Source organism: Petromyzon marinus, chromosome 35, assembly GCF_048934315.1.
Source record: "Petromyzon marinus isolate PM22_M1 ecotype Great Lakes invasive population chromosome 35, UKy_Petmar_22M1.pri1.0, whole genome shotgun sequence".
Lineage (NCBI taxonomy): Eukaryota > Metazoa > Chordata > Hyperoartia > Petromyzontiformes > Petromyzontidae > Petromyzon > Petromyzon marinus.
The window spans coordinates 264600-287868 of record NC_133701.1 but is presented as its reverse complement, the minus strand read 5'-3'; the positions used below and the strand labels follow the sequence as shown (position 1 = coordinate 287868).

The following is a 23269-nucleotide window of genomic DNA, read 5'->3' as shown; positions in this document are numbered from 1 at the left end:
CAGGTGACCAATACTTCATAAGCCCACATCCAATATTCCACAGGACCCCACTCACCTCACTCGCACAGCACACACCCCACTTACACAGCACCCCAATCACACAGCACCTCACTCACACAGCACCTCACTCACCTCACACACACAGCACCTCACACACACAGCACCCCACTCACCTCACACACACAGCACCTCACTCACCTCACACACACAGCACCCCACATACACAGTACCTTACTCACACAGCACCTCACTCACCTCACACACACAGCACCTCACACACACAGCACCTCACTCACCTCACACACACATCACCTCACTCACACAGCACCCCACTCACACATGAACCCACTCACACAGCACCCCACTCACCTCACACAGCACCCCACTTACACAGCACCTCACTCACACAGCACCCCACTCACCCCACTCACACATGAACCCACTCACACAGCAACTTACTTACAGACAGCACCCCACTCATCTCACTCACACTGCCCCACTCACACATAAAAGACACCAAGGCCACATTAACAACCAATACATTGTATTCCCAATGTATAAACACGGCCTTGCATACTCGTTTGTCAGCTTGGATAAAACCAGGTCTTAAAGAGAGGAAACTACCACCAGTACCCGCGTAAAAGCAAGCAACCAAGCACATTTCAGTACAAAAACAGAAGAGGTTCTAAGCAGCCACTTGCGCAATCGGGTCCAGCATTACCCATCCACAAAGCATATTTAAAAACAAACACAGGTGTTGAGTACATAAACCCAATGGTGGTGGAGTACCAAAGATAATTAATATGCAACAAAGGCCATTTCATCATAAAATAACTTGCATTAATTACCTTGTTGTCCATCAGCTTGCTACAACACAGTGCTTTCCAGGACAAAAGAAAACACTGGTTTGGAAGACCCATAGACTAATGGACGAATGTAGGCCCATGTCAATGTTATTTTACGTGGACAAGTGGGCTTTCTGCCCGGTCATGATCGTACACTCGTCACCTCTCACCCTCATCTCTATTGTTTATGAATGCAGAGGCTGGACGCCGTGCTCAATGTCAGCAATACCTCCAGGAAACACGGAGAGAGCCGCTCAGTGCTGCTGGACATGCAGTGGTGGTGTCTCCTCCGGCTGCTGAACCCACGCATCTCGCCCGTGACGATCGCAGTGTTGTTTATTCGTAAAGCAATCAACATTTGGTAATCCACAGGAAGAAATTAAAATTTGAACCGTCACACTAAATTACCCTACATAGCATGGACAAAGAGGTACGTTTTTTAATGTTGGTTTAACATTTTTACAAGTTACAGCATCTTATGTCGTTGAATATTCACAAATGAAGGTAATACATTTAATTTAGAAATGTAAATTATTCCACCTTAACATATACAATCATTTAGCTTAAATCATAAACACTGTGACACTATAAACTGTCTTATCTTTCCTAAAATTTTAACATAAAGTTTGAACATTTATTTCTCAGCAATTTACCTCCAATACATCTTGTGATCGTATGAGGCTCTGTCTTAACAGTTTTGAAGCACGCATCAAAAATGTGGCCATTCCATCAGGAGTGACGTTGAGCATCTGTAATTGATCACAAATAGCAGGGCACACTCGGTGCAGATACTCGTTGCGTGCGCTGCGTGCGGCACAAGAACTTGTCCACGGAGACGAGGGCTGCCATCACCTCCCACACAAACAGCAACGTCTCTCCCGCTGATAAGAATTCACGGATAGAGGCGTTCTCCTCGGATCGTAGCAGTAGTCCGTGGACTGCTCTGACCCTTGCTGTGAAGGTCCCTTTTGCGTTTTGTACACATGGTGTCACAAGTTGAGGACTTGGTCAACCAGACACTGACTCTCTCATCTCATCTATGCTGTGTTCAACAACTCAACTCACCCACCCACCACAAGGCCACAAATACTTCAATGAATGCTTCTTTCCTCACCCTGCTCCATTTTGGAATTCTTTCATCTTTTTTCCCCAAGCTCTTACAATAATAACTTTGCACGATTGACAAAATGTGTTCACTAATATCAATTGTAACTTTCATCGTGCTCATTGTTGCTGGCAGCTTGACATTTTGGTCATTTTGGGTTTTTCTGTGATATCATCCCCACCGCGCTATGGGGACAGCACCTGCACAGCACCAGTGCCGGTGACATGAGTGGTTTTACAGCCTGAAACCACCAAGCCGGAGCTCTTAGTTATTCACGTAGCACCTTGTAAAACGATAATAAAGTTGTGATGTATTTAAGTGGATGTTTAAACATATCAAAGCAGGTATCATTGTCACCACTGTTATAAGCACTTTGCATTGTTAGAAGCGAGCGTTAGGTGGAATGCGACATTTAGTATCATTTTTAAAACTCGACGACAACGCCGCACAAGATTAACACACACACACGCAGATGCTCTGAGAGGCACACACACGTTGACATTTCTTCAGCCACCATGTGGCACCTTACAGCAAGCCGTGTTCAAACCGCACTCCTCGTCCTTCTGCAGGTAAGGCACAAAGCTGTGCTAGACACACATTGCCAGCTAAACCACCACCAGCAGTATTCTTGACGAAGTACCAACAGTACAATTTGCACTTTTTAGGCAGAAGGCCAATGTAAACACGGAAACCACTGGTCATGTTATATTAAACAAAGGCATAGGGACTACACGACCTCACAAGCACAGCGCCACCACAATATTCAACGCACAGGGGGCATTGCTCCACCCCCGCCCCCCACTCTTCCCAATTCGTTTCTCTGCTAAAGTACCCAGTGGTTTCAGTTCCTTACAAAAATCATCAAGTGCATCGTGCTCCTTACATAGGTCAAAGCATTCCTATTGCATGGATACAAAGACACAAGTGATATTAATTTAGTGTGCAAAGCAAAGGTCTAAATTAACACACGCAGCGCTCCTCGCAAACCTCACTGATTAAATTAAAAGAGGCCACCTCGCAACCAATTGCCTACAACATCTGACAAGCCCTGTTCAGCCATTCATGAACTAACCAGGCTCAACCCCATCCAACCCACTCAAGAAGATTTGGTCCTCGGGAAAATTGGGATCGATAATTTATGAGTGATGCTTAGGGCAGGTGACACTCTAGTGACACTCGGGCGACACTTGAGCGACACTGTAGTGGCAATTAGGGGATAACACTAGTGACACGCGGGTGACACTCAAGTGACACGCGGGTGACACTAGTGACACGCGGGTGACACGCGGGTGACACGCGGGTGACACTCAAGTGACACTCAAGTGACACGTGGGTGACACTCAAGTGACACGTGGGTGACACTTTAGTAGAGCTGAGGGCTGCCCAATGTTTATTTGAGGACTGTGACACTTTCAGCTATGATTTCACCCGGCACTTTTAAGCAAATACAATTTCAAAGAGGCTGAGGATAAGTAAACTTGACTATGGAGGGGGTGCCGTAATGGAGGAGGGTTCTCTATTCGTAAAGCCAACGCTTTATTTAATATTTTAGCGACCGCACGCTACATATCACAACGCAATTTTAACAAAAGGGGGGATTATTAGTGGTCAGTTACACCCTTATTAGTGATCAACGGACTCAAGCAATACAATGCAGAGCGACGCAAAAGAAATATATTTAAAAGACAAACCAGGGGAGACGGCACATACAGAAAACCACAGGTGAACCAGGCGTGCCTGCCACTCAGGCCCCGCTGCCCGTGCTTAACGCCCACATCGCATGCCAGGCATCGAGCTGCCGGCACACAGGCACCGGCACACAGGCACCGGCACGCAGGTCTCCCGTACGCTAGGGTCCGCGCAATCTCACGTGTGACGTTCATGGAGAGACTCGCGAGTCTCCGTTCCACGGCGGACCTGGCGACTCGAAATGGCCAAGACCCCGGGCGCCGCGGGCCCCGACAACTTACATGTCGAGGCTGGTGACCTGCGACACGCCGTGGATGAGCAGCGTGGGCCCCAGCCCGTCGGTGATGGTTTCGAGCTGGTGCAGGTAGCGCTCGTAGCCGGCCGGGTCAGCGGGCGGCCTGGGCAGGTAGAGGAAACGGACGGCGCACTGCCGCCCATCGGCTGTGCCCGTCTGCTCGACGAGCTCCTGGCCCAGCACCAGGCGGTTCACCGCGCGCAGATACTCATCGGACATCGCCATCCAGTTAAGCGTCGCCTTCAACGAGCTCCTGGAATGATCCTCCTCACTCGAACCGCCGCCACTACCGTCGTCCTCTTCCTCTTCCAGTCTCTCGTCCCTCTTCAGAGGCCGTTTCCTCACCCGATCGGCGCCCTCTCGCTCCCTCGCTGGGAATCCGTCGGCACCATGGAGGCCTCCAATGTCGCTCATCGCGACGTCGTCGTCATCCAGGTGGTCGTACGAGCCCCCCCCTCCCGGCTGGCGGCTCCAGTGCAACGCCACCACCTGATCCCAGTGCACGGTGTGGATGGAGGCCTTGATGCGCAGCTGGGACAGTAGCTCCCGCAGCTTTTCCTCCTTGTTCCTCCAGCGCGCCTCGTCGCTCGACTCGCACACACCTGGGCAGCAGCAACAACACGGCCAAGTCAGCACAGCAGCCTCAGCAGGCACACGCGCATCAGGGCGTACAAAGGGCATTGGCAGAAGGGACCTGCGCAGCACGGGCAGCAGGGGCGTGTGCAGTGGAATTTTTTACGAGGAGAGTGCCATCAGGAATGAAAGGACATGAACAGCACTGCCAATAATCGTCAGCCAGGCCCTAGTGGCTACGCTGCACGTGGCCTGGAACCCAGGACTGTCGAGGCAGTGAGGGTTGGTGGATCACCACACGTTCGTGAAACTGCCTCCCTACCATCGGTGTCGAGGTTGCCATCTCCCAGCTTGGCAGAGTATGATGGCAGTACAGCAAGTGGATTCAATTCCATATGTTTCCATCGGTATAGGGATTGAGTGTTACCCACCTCGCAAGCATGGGTTTTCTCCAGGTACACCGGTTCCCTCTCACATTTACAACACTCCTTAATGGAGTTAGGGAAACATCCCAATACAGGGCCACAGAGTTTGGGCAATTATTTGTGCCAATTCTGGCTGCCTTCCTGTTCGTCTGTGGATTCCCAAGCCTCTGATTCCTTCTGTTCCTCTGAGAATGCAAAGTGCACGTAACAAATTCAATATTATGATTATTACATTGTTATTATTATTATTATAATTAAAGAGTCTTGAGACTCAGTGAGGCTTACCTGAATGACTGGCATTGAAAATAACACAGAAGGTGCCATGTTGCACGGGCAGGGCCCAAAATAACTTTGATGCTATGTGTCATAAGTGATGGAAATTAGCAAAGAGCAGGAGTGGGAAAACTTTCCTTGCTTTGAGCTTTGATTTCACCCATTAACGACAATACAAATCTTCCTTCACGTATCCAGAAACATTCTGACAGCCATCCGGCATCTTGCCATGCACTTAGCATAGATCTGTTGTTTACGGGAGCTTCAGGACACTGCCGAGTGGTGGTGCTAGCGAAGTCTGTACATACAGTACTGTACTACTGTATACTGTCCCACTGCTTCTCTACAATCAACTTAGAATACTCTATAACTGACTCACGCGTACCTCTGTAAAATATCAGTTAAAATGTAGGCTTAGGTTATTCCTTGAAAAGTTCAATTTACTTGGAAAATTTAGTGAACCACAAGTCTAACTCTCAAATAACCGGCATACAGTATTTCATAAACCGGCACCCTCCATTCCCCGTGGATGCTGGATAACAAAGCTCTTGCTGTATTATTATTATATTGTCGGTGATACCGCCCGGCCTCTCACCTCCGGACAGGGACGACTCGACGCACAGGAAGATACGCAGCTTGGCGTGGCGCCACGAGGACACCATGTTGAGGATGCAGGCCATCTGCAGCAGGAAGAGGCTGCAGACGTCCACGTAGTAGGCCGAGTCGGGCCGCAGCAGGTTGAGGGGCCACACATCGATGGAGACGGAGGGCGCCCCTCTGCGCTTGCCGCGCACCAGCGCCATGTCCAGCTCGTGGAAGTAGCGCGAGAGGCAGACATTCTTCTTCATCTTGATGGCGTCCGACACCACGGCCACGTACTCCCGTACCGAAAGCGCCTTCGGTGACTCCAGGGCGTGCACGGGAGGGAAGTGAGCCTACGACGGGGGCGGCACAATCAGTGTGACCGTCTCAAGACGCTGCACGAAACAGTGGGATGTGCGCATGACAGGGGATGCGCAAGGCATAGATATCAATATGTTCTAAAGAAAAAAGACGAGTCAGTCATACGCAAAGGAGAAGAGGCCTCGAGCCTGCACTTGAACAGAAGAGTCAACATAAGACTGGTCACATCGCCGTAACCAACACAAGGCAGTACTTCGTGTTGGCTGTGGCTTAACTTGATGACACGGCAATGTCTCGTAAAGTGCCCAAGAGGATTTCTGAGGGAGCTCTCATCTCTCAAACGTGTACAAAAGGCGACTTTACCATTTACCTCTATGCCTTTATTTATCCAATCTAATATTTAGAGAATTATTTGTTTCCAGAGAGCACACAATTTCCTGTTAGGATGCGTTTTTTTGTCGTGTATAGAATGTTGGATTTGACAGAGTTTAGTTGTTTTCAGCAATTGACGACGGGTCCCTCTAGAGGTAAGTCGTCTCTCCATGTAGAGAATCCCGTGGGTACAAGCCAGTAGTGAACATCGATGACTGTACTGTACCAACGTTTTGGGACAAACTTGTTTCCTCCTTTAACAGCGTAAAACTTCCTTTAAAAAATATCCTGAAGCAGATTAGTGGTGGCTACAACCAAATTTGCAAATGTGATTTGTAACTTTTATCCTTAACCGTGTATCGATATGTAATGAGGGACTGACTACTACTGTGTGGTGTTGTCTTGGGTGTGATCTGCGACTCTTTTGTTGTTTTGCAGCCTTGCCCCAACTTATCTTTAGTGTTTAAAAATTGGCAGGAATGTATATACTATGCAATTTTCACTCATATACTTTATTTATTTTTATTTATTTCGAATGACTTGCTTACCTTTTCTCTACTTTGCACTCCAATCGTTTTTTGTGTATTGTTTGTTGTTGTAACTTGCTGACCTGCTACTACTGGAAATGTGAAAAAGAGCTTCATAGCTAATCGGATTTTTCCAGGATAAATAAATAAAATATTCGGATTCTGAGACCTAACGAGGACAAAGCCAGTAGTCTACAGTCATCTCGGTTTCCCTGCTGTATGCTCTTTCGACAATGTCTGGATTCGAGTTAACGACATCCAATTTGCCTAGATGATGGTAGTAGCTTTGTGAAAGTGACACAAAACAGGCATAAGTGTAGCCACCCCTGCTGAGAAGACACTGGTGGAACCATCAACCACAATCAGAACATCACCAGGCCAATGAACACATCTCATTCATGAGTGGGAAATTAAAAACAAGCCACAATTGTACAAATCTGTCCATGCAACCCAAACTTTAGATTATATAGTAAATCCATAGACAAAAAGAGATGCATAGAGATCCATAGATACAGACACACAAAGATACATAGCTACACGAAAGACAAGCCACAGTAATGCGATTGTGGCCATGCAACCTAAACTATGGACCCATATAGGAAACCACTGCAGTCTGCGCCCCTTCAACGAAGGAATAACAAAACTACAAGAACTCTCTCCTGAAGCCCTCTCGTCGTGGCGAGCAGCAAACCTGAACATTGGCATTGAGCTGCCGAAAAACTGCTGCCTAAACAAAATGTCCACACGTTCAGCTCTGTAGAGGTGGTGGTCTAGACAAGGCTGAGAGGCGCTGGCATCGCACCAGCAGCGAGGAGGTGTCCACCCCAAAGTGATCGGGGTCGTCGCGCTCGCAGCTTGGGCCGTGCGGTGCTGCAAATGCCGGCTCGCTCAGGAAGTAGTCGTCGGGGACGCAGTCGTCGTAGAAGCCCAGGAAGAGCGTGTTGGGTTTCATTCCCCCTGCAGGGAGCAGCCACGCACACACACGGCCAGCGTGAGCGATTGCAGCGCGAGTGCAATGCGGGTGTTGGCAGTGCGAGCATGGGTGACGAGAGCGTGAGCGATGCGGGCAGTGTGAGCGGCGCGAGCGTGAGCGATGCGGGTAGTGTGAGCGGCGTGAGCGTTTCGGGCGATGCGAGCGTGGCAGCGGACCCAGGCCGGCGATGCGCAGCAGGTTTTGCACGCCCTGGCGCACGGTGGGTGACAGCGTGATGTCCACGAACGCCTTCACGTTCAGCTTGTCCACCAGGCTGAGCCAGTAGTTCACCTGGCTCTCCAGGGGGTCGTACGGGATCGAGTCTGAACAACGCCACCACGAGAAATAACAAGCTCATCACTGCTCAGGACTGAACACAAATTATTTAGTTTGGCAATCAGCCATGGTCAATCGACTGCTCAATGAAGGCATCCCCAAGTCAACTTCACCTCCCACAATCCTGCAATGCAATAATCTACCCAGAACCTGGACACACTCTGATTTCATCGCTCCATCTCCTAGACGGACATCCTCTCTGACACATTCCATTACTCAACTACCACTCCGTTATTCTTTCTCTCTTGGCCATCTTCCATGGCCCCTTAAATCCATGGCGCGTTCTCGCCAGGGTTGATGGGGACGCAGGGTCAAGAGGACATGGGTCACTGGGAAATGGGGTCATGGGGCCACGGCACCCACCCAGGTCCCCGACCTCCACGTGCCCCAGGATGTAGAGGCCGCCTTTCTTGATATCGTTGACAAAGTGGATGAGGTGGCAGCTGGAGCGGGGATTGGCGACCATGAGCAGGATCTGTGGCCTCCAGAACTTGACGTGGTCTTTACGGATGTCGAGCAGCAGGAGGTACTTGCGAACCTGTGTGGAGCGCAGGGACAAATGACGGCAGATGTCGTGAAGCACACATGGCCACACGCAGCGGCACGTGCAGAGCCAGCATCATACGCATGTCGAGTCTTTAATCACCGAGCGAGAGTGTGGAGTACCCCATGCATGAGCGTGGAGCAGCCTCTATGAGGCAGCCTTCTGTCCTGGTGTGGAGTGGTATGGAGTGGGGCGGTACCTGGTGGAAGATGAGTGCCTGGCTGATGTATCCCCAGCTGCTGGAGGGCGAACGGTAGTGGATGAAGACGAGCAGCAGCAGCATAACGGCGATGCTGGCCGACGCGTAGATGGGGCTGATGATGAACATCATGATGAGGCAGCCCACCATGCCCAGCAGGCAGGTGTGCCATGAGAAGAACTGGAACGTCGGTCTGTGAGCAGAGCGACAGCAGCAACAGCGTCGCGGAGTGCAGACAGAGTGTAGAGTGCGGGAGTGCAGAGTGTCGGAGTGCAGCGTAAGGAATTTCATACCTGAAGTTGGGGGCGGAGGCCCACTCCATGGCCAGGCACGCGAGGTCCACGGTGGCGTACGCGATCAGGAAGAATACGGTCACGATGCCTGCGATGGTGTTCAGCTGCCCCGCAAACAGCACCAGCTGATTCACACAAAGACAAAGGTCCCCCGTTTAGCCTACACGTAGTTGAGGCAAGTGCTGTGAGCGAGTACCTATGAAGGCCGGCATAGCGCACAAGGGGGTTGGTGTGGCTATCAAAACACACTCGGCCGCCTTTAGCTTCCCAGTGGTGATGTTTACGTACAATGCCGGTAATTCATTTAATGCTAAGTTAACCTAGGGAAGTCAGGACTGGTTCAGATATGCAAGTTAGCGAGTGGGCGAGTGAGCACGTGACTGAGTGGGCAAGTGAGTGAGTGGGCGAGCGAGCGGGCGAGTGAGCGGGTGAATGGGTGAGTGGGTGCGTGAGTGGGCAAGCGAGCGGGCGATTGAGAGCGTGAGCAAGTGGGCGAGTGAGCACGTGAGTGAGTGCGCGGCACCTGCACGAGGAACCAGGAGACAAGCACGGCCACCCAGGGGTTCCCAGAGCGTGACGTCCGCTTCACCACCTTCAGCAGAACGCCTGGGCAGAGCGCAGCACAACCGCGTCACTCCACCACCACAACCATCATCACCACCACCACAAACACCGTCATTACCAGAAGCATTATCACCACAACCCTCATCATCACCACCACCACCACTATCGCCACAGACACTACCACCATCACCACAACCACCCCACATGTAGAGCCAGGAGGAGTGAGGAGGAATGGCGCACCGAAGATATCGTCAAGTGCGACGGCGTGCAGCACTCGCGAGGCACCGATGAGGCAGCTCATGGCGGCGGAGAGCGACGCGGCGTAAATGCCGATGGTGACGAAGGGGCCCCACACGTTGATGTCTCTCATGAAGACGTAGTTGTACAGCAGCAAATCCCTGCAGACACCGGGGCCCACACCGTCCACTCACTCGCTCGCTTGACCTGCGATCTCATCGCTCTCATTCCCAACACAGCAGCTGCTTCCGAGCACGGCAAGTGTGAACCCCTCGTGTCCTCGGAACCAAACGGCAGAGGTCTGTGCCGGGCAGTGGAAGGTTACCGACTGATACCACCGACAACGACACCGAGCAGACCAGCGCAGAAGAACTACGATCTTTGTTGCAGAGGTTCGTGGTTCGCGTCTGGCAGGCAGCCCTTAAAGCAGTGACAATCCGGCAGGTTTGTTCATCACGCGAGAACTTTACTGATTGGCTGTATCGGGTGGAGGAGGGTGTACGACACACATTTTACTTTCACGATCTGACTCAAAAAATAATTCCAGGTATCCCTCGACTCACGAAAGGGAGGCGTTCTTCAAAAAACACGCATAGAATGGAAGTTTGTAAATCGGAATGGCTTTTCTATTGATTTAATAAGAAAAAATGAGACGTATTTCAGACAGCCATTCCAATTCTACTCCTAACCTAAAAATATACACCATAATCACTTTCACAATACAAAAATAATAATGAAAAACTTACATGATTAAAACGACTCACTAATAAGTCATGTAAAACAAAGATAATTAACCTTTTCTGGGAACCCGCCAAAAGATCTGCATTTTGGAATTACTGAAAAGGTGATGTGGAGGTGTTACTTTGCTACTGTAGGGACACCGTGACACTGTCGTGTATGACGCAGCCTCCTGGGTGGCTCTTCTTTGATCTCATGGCGCATACTGCGTGACATTTTGTTAACGTGAAAATTTTATTTTGTTAATAGAAAAGTGTCCATAATGTCAATTGCGTGAATGAGAAATTTTGTAAACCGAACGTTCGTAAATCGAGGGATACCCAATTGAATCGTTCTGATTACTATCCCTGGAGATGCGGAGGACACTGTTGGTGGACGGCATCGTGTCATGCGACCCGTCCCATCTGTGCAGAGTAATGGGGCGCGTGGCGCGGTCACCTGGGGCAGGAGCAGCTGACCATGAAGCAGAGCAGCACGTACACACAGAACGTGAACACCACGGCAGCGATGGTGCCGCGTGGGATTGCGTAGCTCGGGTCCTTTAGGTCCCCTAGCACACGCACGGTCGCACACAGGCACACGCACAACAAAGATCCCCCGCATAGCCTATTAACAGACTGTTGGGGCAAGTGCTGTTAACGAGCACTTATCAACGCCGGCACGGGGGGGTGAGTGGCCAACACCACGCCCGGCCGCTTTTGTCTCCCCAGTGGTGATGTTTACACATCGCACCAGGTACTCATTTGAGGCTGAGTCGACCTCGGGGAGGCTGAGGACCAATTCAGATATTCGTAACTGGTGTTGGCCGTGAGCGTCACCAGGTTCTTAGAGCAATGCACCAACTGCTATACTACCACTTCCCTACAAACACACGCACGCACACACACGTACCGGCAAACACGCACGTTAGTGTCCATGACGATACCTGTAAATGTGCGCGTGTGTGTGTGTATAGCATGGGAGGGGAGCAATGGCAAAGCTGTTATGCAGGGGATCTTGTCATGGGGAGTGTTCGGAGTGGAGGGGGCAGTAGTTCACAAGCTGCACAAACGTCAGGGGCTCGATTCTCGGCCATGGCTGACATCAGTGGCGAGTGTTACTATGCGACACTCGAATTAGTACCGTGTGTAATGTGTAATCATTTGAGTTGGAGAGACAAAGGTAGCTTGATGCTGCTCACAGGACCACCTCGTGCGCCGTGTCAGCCTCAACAGGAGGGAGGACCTGCATCTGTTGCGCTCGTGACGAGTGTGGTGCGCGTGTCTGTGTGCGTGTGTGCACGTATTCGTACCGGACATGTTGGAGCCAGCCATTATGCCCGTGCAGCCGTTGAACATGATGGCAAAGACGGAAGCAAAAGTCATTGTAACACCCGTTGTGTAATCTTGAGTGTAATGTTCTGTTCACACACGAAAAGAGACAACAGAGTTAAAAGTTACTGTCAGATTTGTGTCAGGCACACACCCAGCCCTCGCACCTGTCTCAGTGTGCAGTATTTGCTGCCACTTCCCGGAGAGAGCGATGTAAGACCCATGGTTGGATACAGCGTCACGGACACCGGGCACAACCGACAAGCAGAGTTCTGCTGCGGCGATGCTTAGACGCAAACATGAGTGACAGAGTCGGTAGCTGTGTAGTGCTGGCGGTGGTTATGGTGATGATTGTTGTGGAGGTGTTGAGCGATGGTGGTGACGAAACGGTTAGTGCACTGCGCAACAGAACCCGGCGACCTGAGTTCATTCCCGCTAACGGGCAATGTCAACAACAAATACTCTATCTGAACCGGTCCTCGGCCTCCCCCCTAGGTAGATTCGGCCTCAACTGAGCATACGGCGCAGTGTATAAGCATCACGACTGGCAAAACAAAGGAGGCTCGGCGTGGTGCTGGCCTCGCCGCTCACTCATGTGCAATTACGGCCTCGACAACACTTGCCCTAACAGCACCTGTCATGGTCACACGGGGGACCTTTGGCTGCCGCCACCGAACCGGCACTCACCCTTGAGGTTGTCGTGGAGCGTGCCGAGGCTGGGGCCGCTGTAGTTGAGGTTCATGGTGATGTTGCCATGCTTGATGACGATGTGCCGGTTCCGCACGGCGAAGAAGGAGATGAAGACGGTGAGCAGCACGAGTATGACGCACAGGAAGATGATGAACGCTGCTTTGGAATAGATGTCGGCACCGACCAACACCACGACGAGGCAGATGAGCAGGAGGCACGAGGCGTAGAGCACGACCCAGATGTACGCGTCCGGCAGGCCGTGCGGGAAGTCAGCTGCTCACCGCCACCAACGCAACCAAAACCACGGTCACCGAGCGTTACAAACATGTTTGCGAGAGGATTTTTCCCATTTCTGCACACGCAAAGACAAAGATCCGCCGTACAGGCTAAACAAATTGTTTGGGAAAGTGCTGTTAGCGAGCACCTATCAAGGGTGGCACGGCACACGAGGGGGTGGGTGGCCAGCACCATGCCCGGATGCCTTTGTCTCCCCAATGCTGATGTTTACACATCGCACGAGGTACTAATTAAAGGCCGAGTAAACCTTAAGGAGAGGCCGCGGACCGGTTAAGATATTCACCACCATTATTGGTCATGAGCAGGAATCGAACTCGAATCACCAGGCTCGTAGCAGAGTGCGCTAACCACTGCGCCACTGCCCTACGTACACACACACGCGCTCACACGCAGAAGCAGCACGTACGCCTTTTCCGAAACGAGTCCATGATGGCCTCAGTGAGGCCGAGCAAGAAGACGGCGCTGGAGCACACGTTGGCCAGGAAGAACATCACCCCGATGCTGCCTCCAAACTCCGGGCCCAGTGCCCTGCTGATCATGACTGCAATGACGTTGCAGCAGCAGCCGAGTCAAGGACCACTCGCAGCGGTCGCCATGGCGATTACGGCGCAAGACGCTGCGCCTCGAATCCCCCAAGCGCGAATCGACTCATTGCGAATGACAACACTGTAACAATTTTTTTGTATTCTTTCTTCCTGGGTAGTGTTATTTCCTAATTGCCTATGCCTCAAAAGTACAAAAAATGGCTATTATTCCCCACAAGACAAACCCTGGGCACCTCATCTCACCTGCGAGCAATGCAAAAAAACTCTGGAAGGTAAGATGGACAATTGTTGTTCGGAATTTTATGTTAAAAATTTTGTAAAAAAATGTTTCATTGTAAAAGTTTTTTAAGTTGAAAATGTTTACAATTTTCTCTTACAAATTAGTCATGGGTGAAATAAATGTATTTTTGTAGGATGGTACAGAGGGGAAAAGAGAGCCATGAAGTTCGCTATCTTAAGATTTTTGGCGGGACTCAAGCAACTGCTACTTCTGCATCGTGGACCCTTCCAAATGTCGGACTGACAAGAATGCACCTGCTATCACATATCCGGACCTTCCTTCATCCATCGTCCCGGTGCCACACTGCCATGAGCTCCCCGTAACCACTCCTCCGGAGAGAGAGCAGCCGTCTTTAGAAGAGAGCAGCAAGTCAGAGAGCGAGGAAGACGTTGTAGATCCAGATGACAATTTCAGAGGTGGAGCTGAGAAGAGAAACCCATACTATCCCAACCAAAAAGAACTCAACGACTTGATCAGAGATCTTGGTCTCACCGCATCAAATTGGGCCTTATGAAACAATTTGTCAGAGCTGTAGATAAGGAGTCGGCAGCCTTCAAAAGAACCTTCAAGAGTTCATCCCTAAGCTGTCTGAGGCAAAGGTCAAAGCCGGTGTCTTCGTCGGACCACAGGTCAAGAATATCCTGGAGTGCAATGAATTCCCCAAGAAGCTCACTAGTAAGGATAAAGCGGCTTGGAACAGCTTTGTCACAGTGGTTCATGGCTTCCTGGGAAATCACAAGGTCGAAAACTATGTGGAGCTGGTTGAGACTCTGGTGAAGAACTACGGCACAATGAGCTGTAGGATGTCCCTCAAAGTCCATATCCTTGATGCTCATCTTGATCAATTCAAGGAGAACATGGGAGCGTACTCGGAGGAGCAAGGTGAGCGCTTCCACCAGGATATAGTGGACTTTGAACGCCATTACCAAGGACATAATGAGAACATGATGGGAGACTACATTGGGGGGCTGATTCGTGAAAGTGATTTACAGTCTAATCGTAAATCTCGAAAAACTACTCACTTCTAAATCTTTTGGAGTCATTTTTTTATTACTTTAGTATAAATACATGTAAATTTTGATTCATGTTGTTTTTTTCTGACTTTATGCGAACGAAAAGACACAAATTCGCCCGTTTTCTCATTGAAAATAGGTAAATTTCAAAATATCACTGTCCTGGTCACACCAGCAAAGTTTGTGGGGAATAATAGCCATTCTCTATACTTTTTAGGCATAAGCAATTAGGAAATAACACTTATTACCCAGGAACAAAAATTGTGTTACATAGTGCAATGATACACAACTTATGTGCCGATGGTAGATTTAGTCTAAAGGAGCAAACTTGCAGAAACAAGACAGAAACATATGAGACAATTCCAACGAGGCGTTACAAATGAGATACAACTCCACTCCTGAACTGCAATCGTTGGTTCAATTGTCATTACCCGAGTCGGACCAAAACAAGCTTGTTGTCTGCCGGCCAAGTCGACCTTGAAAAAGAAGCTTCTTAGCTCGATGGGCTTTACTCAGTGGGAAATAAACTTCTGATTCTGAAAAGCGATTTACTGCGCCAGTGAGCACTGAGGTGGTGCCCATCTCCTGTTTACCGCCCTGCGCCAATGGCGGGAATTCCTCATTTCTATGGCGTGGGCCAGGTCTTCCCACAGGGCATCCACTGCTGATTTTCCCCAAACAGTGGTACCTATTTTATCTACCCCAGTGGGATGATGCGTCAAGCCCAAGTTTCGGATTGGGAGCCGTTCAACCTATCGCCAAGCCACGCTGCATGAACGCCAGATAAATGGTGACATTGCGGTACACTGTACTTTGCTATGCCTTTACCAAAACAAACTTCGCATTGTGCTAAGCGGGGCAGATAGCATCAACAATGGGTGAGTGTCGCAGCTCTGATTGGTACATTTGGCACTGAGTCTTGTGCCACTGTAGAAGACCTTGTGACTTTGTCAATTTCTCATCACTATTCTGTGACCACCATGGGCGCTGCTTCCGTCAATTCCTCCACCCATGTTGATGACTAACTTGGTCTTCTTCCAGTGTTCCACCACCATACTTCAGGTAATGACAAAGAGACGGAAAAACATGCCCCATATAGCCTTCAGTACTGTTTTGGCAAGTGCTGTTAGCGAGTAGCATTCATGACAGCGGGAACAGCATACGAGGGGATGGGTGACAAGCACCACGTCTTTGTCTCCCCAGTGGTGATGTTTACACATAGCCACAGGTACTTATTTGAGGATGAATCGACCTAGGGGAGGCCCAGAACCGGTTCGGATAATTACTGGTGGCCCTGAGTAGGAATCGAACTTGGTTCGCTGGGTTTGTAGCGGAACGCGTTAACCGCTATACTACCGCTCCCCATTAAAATGAATGACAACATGCTCACCCACTCGCTCACTAAATCACCCACTATCTCATCAACTCACTCACCAACTCACTCACCCACCCACTCACCACCACCACCCATGTTAAGGACTCGGCGTACTAGACTGACTGTTTCCTCTCATCCATACCGTGTTCAACCAGTTTTTGAATTGGTATAAGAATAGTAACCATTAAGTAGCTATTGAGTAACAGACAAACCTGTCAATAATCACAAAGTAGTAGGACTAAACTCATTTGTATTAAAAGTAAAATTATAAAATATTGCTGGCACATTGCATTATGGATAAAACTGTTGAAGTGAGGTCAATGCTTAACCACTTAGTGATGCGTTTCCTGGTCCCAATTCTCATTTCAATAGGAAGCGAGAAGCTCTCCAGAAATGTAATGGACAGAGAGATTAAAGGGTCTTGCAACTTTCTTATATTTCTGAACCTTGTAAGGGGGATAGAGGGATTTATAGGGGACACTTTGCAAACGAGTTTTATGTGTGAGTAAAAAAATAAATATTAAAATGACTCGATATCCTGTCTGAAAGTTTAATTTATGTTGTCAGTTCACGCTCCGCCGTGGCACAATGTGAACATTCACTCCCCCAACGCGCGCAGCTGACACAAACCACAAAGGACAGTGACAGCCCTGAGACGTGGGGGCACGCGGCGCCGTCATACAGTAGCGGCAGTAACCCATGCGGGCCGTGCTCTTCCTGCCAACGCCCCCAGCGAGCACGAAACGGACTAATTTCACAATGACATCCGCTCACCCATACAGGAAGTGAGGGCCGCGCAGTTATCATTGGCAATGAGAATCTGCTTTAAAGATTTGACAGACGCGGCGAGGCTCGTGAGCAACACAGGGTTTCGCACACTCGCACAGTAAAAGAGCCCCCACCTAGCCTTTACAGACTGTTGGCGCAAGTGGTGTTAGCGAGCTCCGATGAAGGCCTGCAGGTCACGCGAGGGAGTCAGTGGGTAACACTACGACCGGCCACCTTTGCCTCCCTAGTGGAAATATTTACATATCGCACCAAGTACTCATTTGAAGCTGTGTCGATTTAGGGGAGGCCCAGGACTGGTGTAGATAATTATCGTCACTGGTGTTGGTGGCCGTGAGCGGGAATCGAACTTTTGTTTCCAGGTTCGTAGTACAACCGCGCTAACTACAGACTCGCACGCTCACACACTCAGTCCAAATCTGATCTCTTTCCTACAAACAAGTATTTTCTATATTTACGCGATCTTTATTATGAATATTGGTCGCGAAAGCCTACGTGTTAAATTAGAGGACTTTGTTCAAGCTCGCCATTGTCTGCTGACTGCCCGTTGAGCAAGGGCTAATTATTTACCCAGAGGAAGACTCACCGAGTGCCAAGACTCTTTTTAAAGGGGGTTCTGTGTTGGGATGCGTGACCAGTTCCATTAACGGTCGGCGTACGGCACAAGGATACAATAGACGCCTCCACCCTGCACGGCGCCGTTGGTGGAGATGGCGCAGACGGACAGCACGGTGAGGCCAATGATGACGTACGCAACCACGAACATGAGCAGGCTCTCCAGCAGCCCGGCCTGGCCCACCACGAACCCTGTGCAACAAAGATAAATTAAGGCAAAGATCACCTGTATAACCTCAACAGACAGCATTGGTTCAACGCAAGCGATTCACCAGCTTTTGTTCAAGCAAGCCGACTACTGATGAGACGCTTAAGGTCATAACTGGTCCAGAGCTTTCTTGTGTTGAACCAATGCTGCCGACATGCCTGCTTAAACAATCGCTGTTATCGGACATTCGTTCAGAAAGCTCACTGGCTGATGCAGGTCACGTTTAATTGGCTTTTTCATTTCACAGCACACAAGCTTCAGACTTTATTACGCGTGACCGTCTGCACTTCCCCTTCACAAAACGCTGTCGCATCATAAAACACCGTCTCAACCACAATGTTGAGGATTATATAAGGTTACTAAACGACTGCGCACCAGTTTGTCCGGTTATAACTAAAACTCAGGTGGTCATATGACGCCATGTGATGTAACCGAGCTGCATGAGAGGCTGCCAGATTGCGGCGCGGCCCGTTTCCCTGAACCCTCCTAACGGTCAGCTGACCACACACGTGACGCGCCCCCCACACATCCTGCAGCGCTCACGTGACCCTGCAGGTGAACTTTCTGACCCACTCCTACTGGACATCGGATTTCTCCAGCATAAAGATTATGATTCTGTATATCTCTAACGCAGATTTAAGCGGCCAAGGCTGAGGCCAGGTAACTCCTTTGCGGCTGACTAACATCACAACCTAACTGAACACCACAAGAGCTGAACTTTATCAGCTTCACAATGCACAGGCGGACTCTTAAGTGTTTCCACAGCATTTGCAACATAAAAGATGCGTCATTTAGGCAAGCCATAATTAATCCCTAAAGTTATTGTAGCTTTTATTCAAGATTACAATAGAAATACACGGATTTGTTTAGATAGTTTTTGTAAAGAGCTTTGCGTATCACCCCCTTGCATGCGTGGGATCTCTCCGGGTTCTCCCGATTCCTCTCGTCATCCAAACACTCGTTCATGGAATCGGTTCAACATCTCAACGGAGGAGGTTCTTTAAAAAGAGTTTTGACACTCGGCGGGGCTTTCCCGGATAAATAGTTCTATTCATGGCGGTGACCGCGCTAATTAAACCATTTACTCCGTATTTACAGAAAATTCGGAAACTGCGACTGAGCCAAGCTGAGCTTCCACTTGGCAGGGCAGATGGGATCTCTGCGCACTCTGTCAGGGCATAATAATTTAAGCCAGGGGGCAGGGTCGGGGGACTTCCCGTGGAAACACCACGCACCCAGGTCTCGTGATGAGAGGAAATTTATTTTTTTGTTGGGGGGCGGGTGCTGCTCAGTATTATTTAATTTAGGCATCGCCTTATGTAGTCTGAAGGTATTTATGTTTCTATTTTCAATCAGTTCCTTATTCTCGAACAAAAATAGTTCTACAAGAGTGAATCGATGCTCGGCAACTGTGAACATGACTGAAAAAACGCATTCCATAGGAATGAGCAGAGCATCAGTGAACTCTGGAGTTCAGAATTGGAGTCCAGCACTCATTGATTCACTCCAGTCACTCGCTCATCAGCAGTCAATCGCTTCATTATCACTCTTCTTTCGCTACTACCATGGTTACTGTTTCCGTGAAGCTGATTTGTTGATTCCTCCAAACAACATGTTGAAGACTCGGTTCAAACAGAAATTTGTAGTCTTAACAATCACAGCGAGTTATATCGTCATACTCTACAGGTCTCAACTCACTCACACTGCAGGTCAATCACTTGTATACATGTACGCTACACTTCCACACAAGTATATATGTTGAACTTCTCTGCACTTCTATTTCTGCTTATTCCCTCGCACTGATACCTTGTGGAATTCCCTCCCATAGAACCTTTCCCACAGCTTTTACGACCTCATCAAATTCAAGAAACGTGTCAACTCTGATGGTACCGTTTGTGGCTGGCCGATTGACGTTTTGGGGCTTTGGGCCTGTGCTCGGCAAATGCGATAGATCGATAAATATCTCGGCCAGTGATCTCCGGTTGTCTGGGTGGAGTTGGCGACGTCCTTGCCCAATCCCTGGCCAGTTGTCTCAAAAACGCAAACACAAAACTGTGTTTAACAAAAACCCTTCCGCAGCCTTAGTCACTATCCCGGCATGCGGGGTACACCTCTGATTGACGCCTTTGTTCCCTGTCTGCACAAACGGCTCTTCCATTCAGTACTACTCACTACAACACGTGTAATTATGCCATCATTTCACCAGCTGCTAGGCAATGAACGCATTTTCGCACATGCTGACAACTCATGTAATGTGTGTATTTTAAACTTCTTTAACGCCGTACGTAGCTAACCGGAGGTGCGGGGGAGGGACAACACAGACTGTACATCACTTTGCAATTCCTCACTCTTCTGGAACCACATTTAAGAGAGTCATTTCCTATAAACATCGGGCAGTTCACCAGCATTGGTTTAAGCAAGTCCGACTCTGCTGATGAGACACTGAATGTCGAAACTGGTCCAGAGTTTTGTTCAATGTACTTCAGTAAATCATCCATCACCTCCAAACGACCTGGAATCACCCGCAGCGCCTCCCTCAATCTCCAGTGCATCGAAGACTCTCACTATGAACATCTGAGAAATTCCATTCCGCCAAAACGGTCCATATTTTTATTTTAATGACAGCTAAAATGTCTCATCAACCTGTATCAGTTAATGCTCAGCCTAAGTGGTCTGCTAGGCCCAACTTGCGTTATAAAGGGAAAATATTATTTTACATGTATTTGTTTGTGCAATGTTTTCGATTTCCCATGTCATGTTTGTTTTTGTGCTGATTTCTATGTTCTCGATTGCTCTACTTAGTTGTGTTTGTTTTGCTTTTGTCATTCTGGGTGGGCGAGAAAGTGGCTGGGTAAGTGTGTGGATGAGTGAGTGGCGGGGTGGATTAGTAGCTGGGTGAGTGAGTGGCTGGGTGAGTGAGTGGCTGCGTGAGTGAGTGACTGGATGAGTGGCTGGCTGAGTGGCTGCGTGAGTGAGTGGCTGGGTGAGTGAGTGGCTGGGTGAGTGGCTGGGTGAGTGGCTGGGTGAGTGACTGGGTGAGTGAGTGGCTGGGTGAGTGGCTGGGTGTGTGGATGAGTGAGTGGCGGGGTGGATTAGTAGCTGGGTGAATGAGTGGCTGGGTGAGTGGCTGGGTGAGTGAGTGGCTGGGTGAGTGGCTGGGTAAGTGTGTGGATGAGTGAGTGGCGGGGTGGATTAGTAGCTGGGTGAGTGAGTGGCTGGGTGAGTGGCTGGCTGAGTGGCTGGCTGAGTGACTGCGGGAGTGAGTGACTGGGTGAGTGGCTGAGTGAGTGAGTGGCTGGGTGAGTGGCTCGCTCACCGATGCGCAGGTAGAGCACCACGCTGAACATGGACAGCAGCGTGGGCACCACGACCCCGAAGAAGGTGTTCAGCTTCCCGCTGGGCTCGGCGCGGGGCGGCGCGGCTTCCGCGACGCTGAGCAGGCGGTAGTGGAGCAGCGGGGCTCGCTCACCAGAGTCCCCCATCTTCTCAACCACCACCACACTCAACCACCACCACACTCAACCACCACCACACTCAACCACCACCACACTCAACCACCACCACACTTAACCACCACTACCACCACCACCAGGCCGCAACACTCAATCCACCGCCACACGCGGCCACAACACTCGACCACTACCAAACCCAACCACAACACCCTTACTACAACGATCGATCACAATACACAAACGCACACTAAACCGCCGCAACAATCAAGCACAATTCTCAGCAACGAACCGCAACCACCAAAGCTTGACCATCACGGCCACCGCAACCACTCTCAACAACAACCATCGCAACCACTCTCAACAACAACCATCTCAACCACTCTCAACAACAACCATCTCATCCACTCTCAACAACAACCATCGCCTCTCTCATTCCGCTCGGTCACTCTCCACCACCTCCGCGTGATCGCGAGCAGGAAGCGAGCCGAGGGGCAAGCCGCCCCGCCCCCTCCAATCCGCCCCGCCCCCTCCAATCCGCCCCGCCCCCTCCAATCCGCCCCGCCCCCTCCAATCCGCCCCGCCCCCTCCAATCCGCCCCGCCCCCTCCAATCCGCCCCGCCCCCTCCAATCCGCCCCGCCCCCTCCAATCCGCCCCGCCCCCCTCCAAGCCGCCCCGCCCCCTCCAAGCCGCCCCGCCCCTTTTTCCTTCTCACGTCCCGTGACCACGCCCCCACCCAGCTACCGTATTATCCGGATTATAAGACGCACTTGTGTTCCTGTGTAGTAAAGTGGGAGGTGCGTCTTATAATCCGGTACGTGGTTCGGAACATGGCGCCTACCCGGGGGTGAGCTGGAGCCGGCGACGGCGAGGCAGGGGGATACTCGATGTGGTGTGCGCCTGGCGCGCTGCTGAACGAAACGAGCACCCAAAGGCCCGAAACGTCAAGCGGCGAGCAACCAACAGCACGCATTAAAGAAGTTTTGACAAACTGCACAATGTTTACAGTATATTCGCTTTGTACTTCCCAACCCTCGCGCCTCCGCGTCCCCAGTGACGTCCAAGTGTAAAGTTGCTGCAGAAGGTCGACTCGGAGGCGTCGGCCCTGCTGGCGTGGGCTCGCGATGGCTTCGCCGTCCCCGTCCAGTCGCTGCGCCTACGCCGTGGGCTTCAAGCTGGAGGTCGCCAAGTTCGCCGAGGGCCACGGGAACAGGGCGGCCGCGCGCCACTTCGCCGTGAGCGAGGCGAACGTGCGCCGCTGGCGTGAGCAGAAGCGCATGGGCTCCTTCAAGGCGACTCCCCGGACGGCAAAGAAGCTGGGCTCCGGCAGGAAGGCCTTCTTCCCCGAGCTGGAGAACGCCCTCTTCGAGTGGGTGGTGGCCGGCCACAAAGCCGGCGGCGGGGCGCTCACCACGGGCGCCATCGCCGCCAAGGGCCGCGAGCTGGCGCAGAGGAAGGGCCTGGTGGGGTTCACGGGGCGGCCCTCCTGGGTGCACCGCTTCATGCGCCGCAAGGGCCTCGCCGTCGGGCGCCGGGCAGGTGCCGCGACGGCGCGGCGCCTGCCCGACGCCTACGACGAGAAGATCTACGAGTTCCACCGCCGCATCTACAAGATGCGCAAGAAGGAGGACTACGCGCTCGCCGACATCGTCGGCATGGACGAGACGCCCGTGTGGCTGGAGATGCCCTGCGGCGACGCGGCCGTCGACGCGTTCGGCGTGCAGAGCGTGTCCACCGTGGGCACGGGCGGCGAGAAGCTGCGCTTCAGCGTGATGCTCTCCTGCTGCGCGGATGGCCGCAAGCTCGAAC

At 50.9% G+C, this 23269-nt stretch overlaps 1 protein-coding gene across 3 annotated transcripts; it reads right to left on the bottom strand.

Annotated features, from left to right (window-relative positions):
* Positions 1–527: 527 nt before the first annotated feature.
* On the bottom strand, positions 528–21974 carry SLC12A9 (solute carrier family 12 member 9). Of its 3 annotated transcripts, XM_032965854.2 has the most exons (15): positions 21327–21974; positions 17860–17994; positions 13595–13729; positions 12889–13164; positions 12183–12290; positions 11330–11441; positions 10157–10314; positions 9876–9958; positions 9353–9477; positions 9060–9252; positions 8680–8854; positions 8157–8303; positions 7810–7964; positions 5801–6140; positions 528–4536 (listed from the first exon to the last, which is right to left on the bottom strand). In XM_032965854.2, exons 1-15 carry the CDS (start codon positions 21490–21492, stop codon positions 3917–3919), a joined length of 2928 nt encoding a protein of 975 aa, XP_032821745.1. In that variant the 5' UTR covers positions 21493–21974; the 3' UTR covers positions 528–3916. The 3 variants fall into 3 exon arrangements, with proteins under 3 accessions (XP_032821745.1, XP_032821746.2, XP_032821747.1); XM_032965855.2 differs by lacking the exons at positions 13595–13729; positions 17860–17994; positions 21327–21974 and adding an exon at positions 17774–17856; XM_032965856.2 differs by lacking the exons at positions 13595–13729; positions 17860–17994; positions 21327–21974 and adding an exon at positions 14268–17850.
* Between the last annotated feature and the right edge of the window lie 1295 nt (positions 21975–23269).

Bases quoted from the DNA above. Each gene is read 5' to 3' on its own strand.
- SLC12A9 (XM_032965854.2), bottom strand. From the start codon at position 21,492: ATGGGGGACTCTGGTGAGCGAGCCCCGCTGCTCCACTACCGCCTGCTC. The intron at 11,442-12,182 runs GTACGAATACGT...TGCGTGTGCTAG, and splicing joins GGCTGGCTCCAACATGTCCG to GGGACCTAAAGGACCCGAGC. The intron at 8,855-9,059 runs GTACCGCCCCAC...CGCTCCACACAG, and splicing joins AGGCACTCATCTTCCACCAG to GTTCGCAAGTACCTCCTGCT.